Raw genomic sequence first — 1,565 nt, forward strand, 5'->3', positions numbered from 1 at the left:
CTTGGGCCGCTTCCGCGGCATATGGAGGTTCCCAGTCTAGGGGTCTAATCGGAACTGCAGCCACCGGCCTACGCCAGAGGCACAGCAACGCGGGATCCGAGCCATGTCTGCAACCTACACCACAGCTCACGGCAACGCCAGATCGTTAACCCACTGAGCAAGGGCAGGGATTGAACCCGCAACCTCATGGTTCCTAGTCGGATTCGTTAACCACTGCGCCACGACGGGAACTCCTTTTGTAGCATTTTAGATCACACATCCTTGTGGTGACATCATGGCTAGCACACACAATGTGACAGAGTTTATTTTTCTGGGACTTTCTCCCGATCCGAAGGTGCAGAAAGTCTGCTTTGTGATATTTCTGCTCTTGTACACAGCCATTGTGCTGGGGAACTTCATCATTGTGCTCACCGTCATGACCAGCAGAAGCCTCGGCTCCCCCATGTACTTCTTCCTCAGCTCCCTGTCCTTTGTGGAGATCTGCTACTCCTCTACCACAGCCCCCAAACTCATCTCAGATTTGCTGGCTGACAGAAAAGCTATATCTCTGTGGGGCTGCATGTCACAGGTTTTCTTTACCCACTTCTTTGCCGGCGCTGAGATGTTCTTGCTCACTGTGATGGCCTATGACCGCTACGTGGCCATCTGTAAGCCCCTCAACTATGCCACCATCATGAATGGGCAGGTGTGTGCCTTCCTGGTGGGAGTAGCAGGCGCAGGGGGCTTTGTGCATTCCTCGGCCCAAATCCTCCTCATTTTCCGCCTGCCCTTCTGTGGCCCCAACGTGATTGATCACTACTTCTGTGATGTGCTTCCCCTGCTCAAGCTTGCCTGCTCTGACACTTTCCTGATTGGTCTGCTGATGGTTGCCAATGGGGGGACCCTGACTGTGATCAGCTTCCTGGTCCTCTTAGCCTCCTATGTAGTCATCTTGCTCCATCTGAGGACTCAAAGCTCTGAGGGGCGGCGCAAGGCCCTCTCCACCTGTGGGTCCCACATCGCCGTGGTTACCCTGTTCTTTGGGCCCTGCCTCTTCATCTATCTGAGGCCTTCCACCATCCTGCCTGTGGACAAGGTGGTAGCTGTGTTCTACACAGTGATCACCCCACTCCTGAACCCTGTCATCTACTCCTTGAGAAATGCTGAGATGAAGAAAGCCGTGAAGAGGCTGTGGATCAGGACAGTGAAACTAGAGGAGAAATAGAGTCTGAGTCTTGGTGTTGATCCTGGGGTTTAGAATGATGTTGAGTCCAAACTGAGGCGACAGAGTGGGACGAAAGACAGATGCCAGGACTTGTTAGTTCTAGAATTATTCTAATAGCTTCCCAACTTTTAACAACTTTATTGTGATCACTTATAAAATAGATCCTCTTATGGATGTACTATTATTAACTGGCCGTTTTTTCTGTTAGATGTTTAGATTTGTTTTAGGTTATTACCACCAAAAACTTCAATGTGCTAAGTATTTTGAATAGAAATCTTTTACTATATTTTGATTTAAAAAAAAATCTCACCTGCTATAGTTAATTTACTGTTTTAAAAGGTATTGCAGCTTTTGATGCATA

At 48.9% G+C, this 1,565-nt stretch overlaps 1 protein-coding gene across 1 annotated transcript; it reads left to right on the forward strand.

The window, feature by feature from the left end:
• Nucleotides 1-273: 273 nt before the first annotated feature.
• LOC125124074 (olfactory receptor 4X2-like) lies at nt 274-1,262 on the forward strand. The gene has a single exon (XM_047774249.1). The coding sequence runs from the start codon at nt 275-277 to the stop codon at nt 1,202-1,204; it is 930 nt and encodes a 309-aa protein (XP_047630205.1). The 5' UTR covers nt 274; the 3' UTR covers nt 1,205-1,262.
• Nucleotides 1,263-1,565: the final 303 nt, after the last annotated feature.

This window comes from Phacochoerus africanus, chromosome 4, assembly GCF_016906955.1.
Source record: "Phacochoerus africanus isolate WHEZ1 chromosome 4, ROS_Pafr_v1, whole genome shotgun sequence".
NCBI lineage: Eukaryota > Metazoa > Chordata > Mammalia > Artiodactyla > Suidae > Phacochoerus > Phacochoerus africanus.

What these genes read in the sequence shown, in the direction of transcription:
- LOC125124074 (XM_047774249.1), top strand. Translation starts at nt 275, where the DNA reads ATGGCTAGCACACACAATGTGACAGAGTTTATTTTTCTGGGACTTTCT.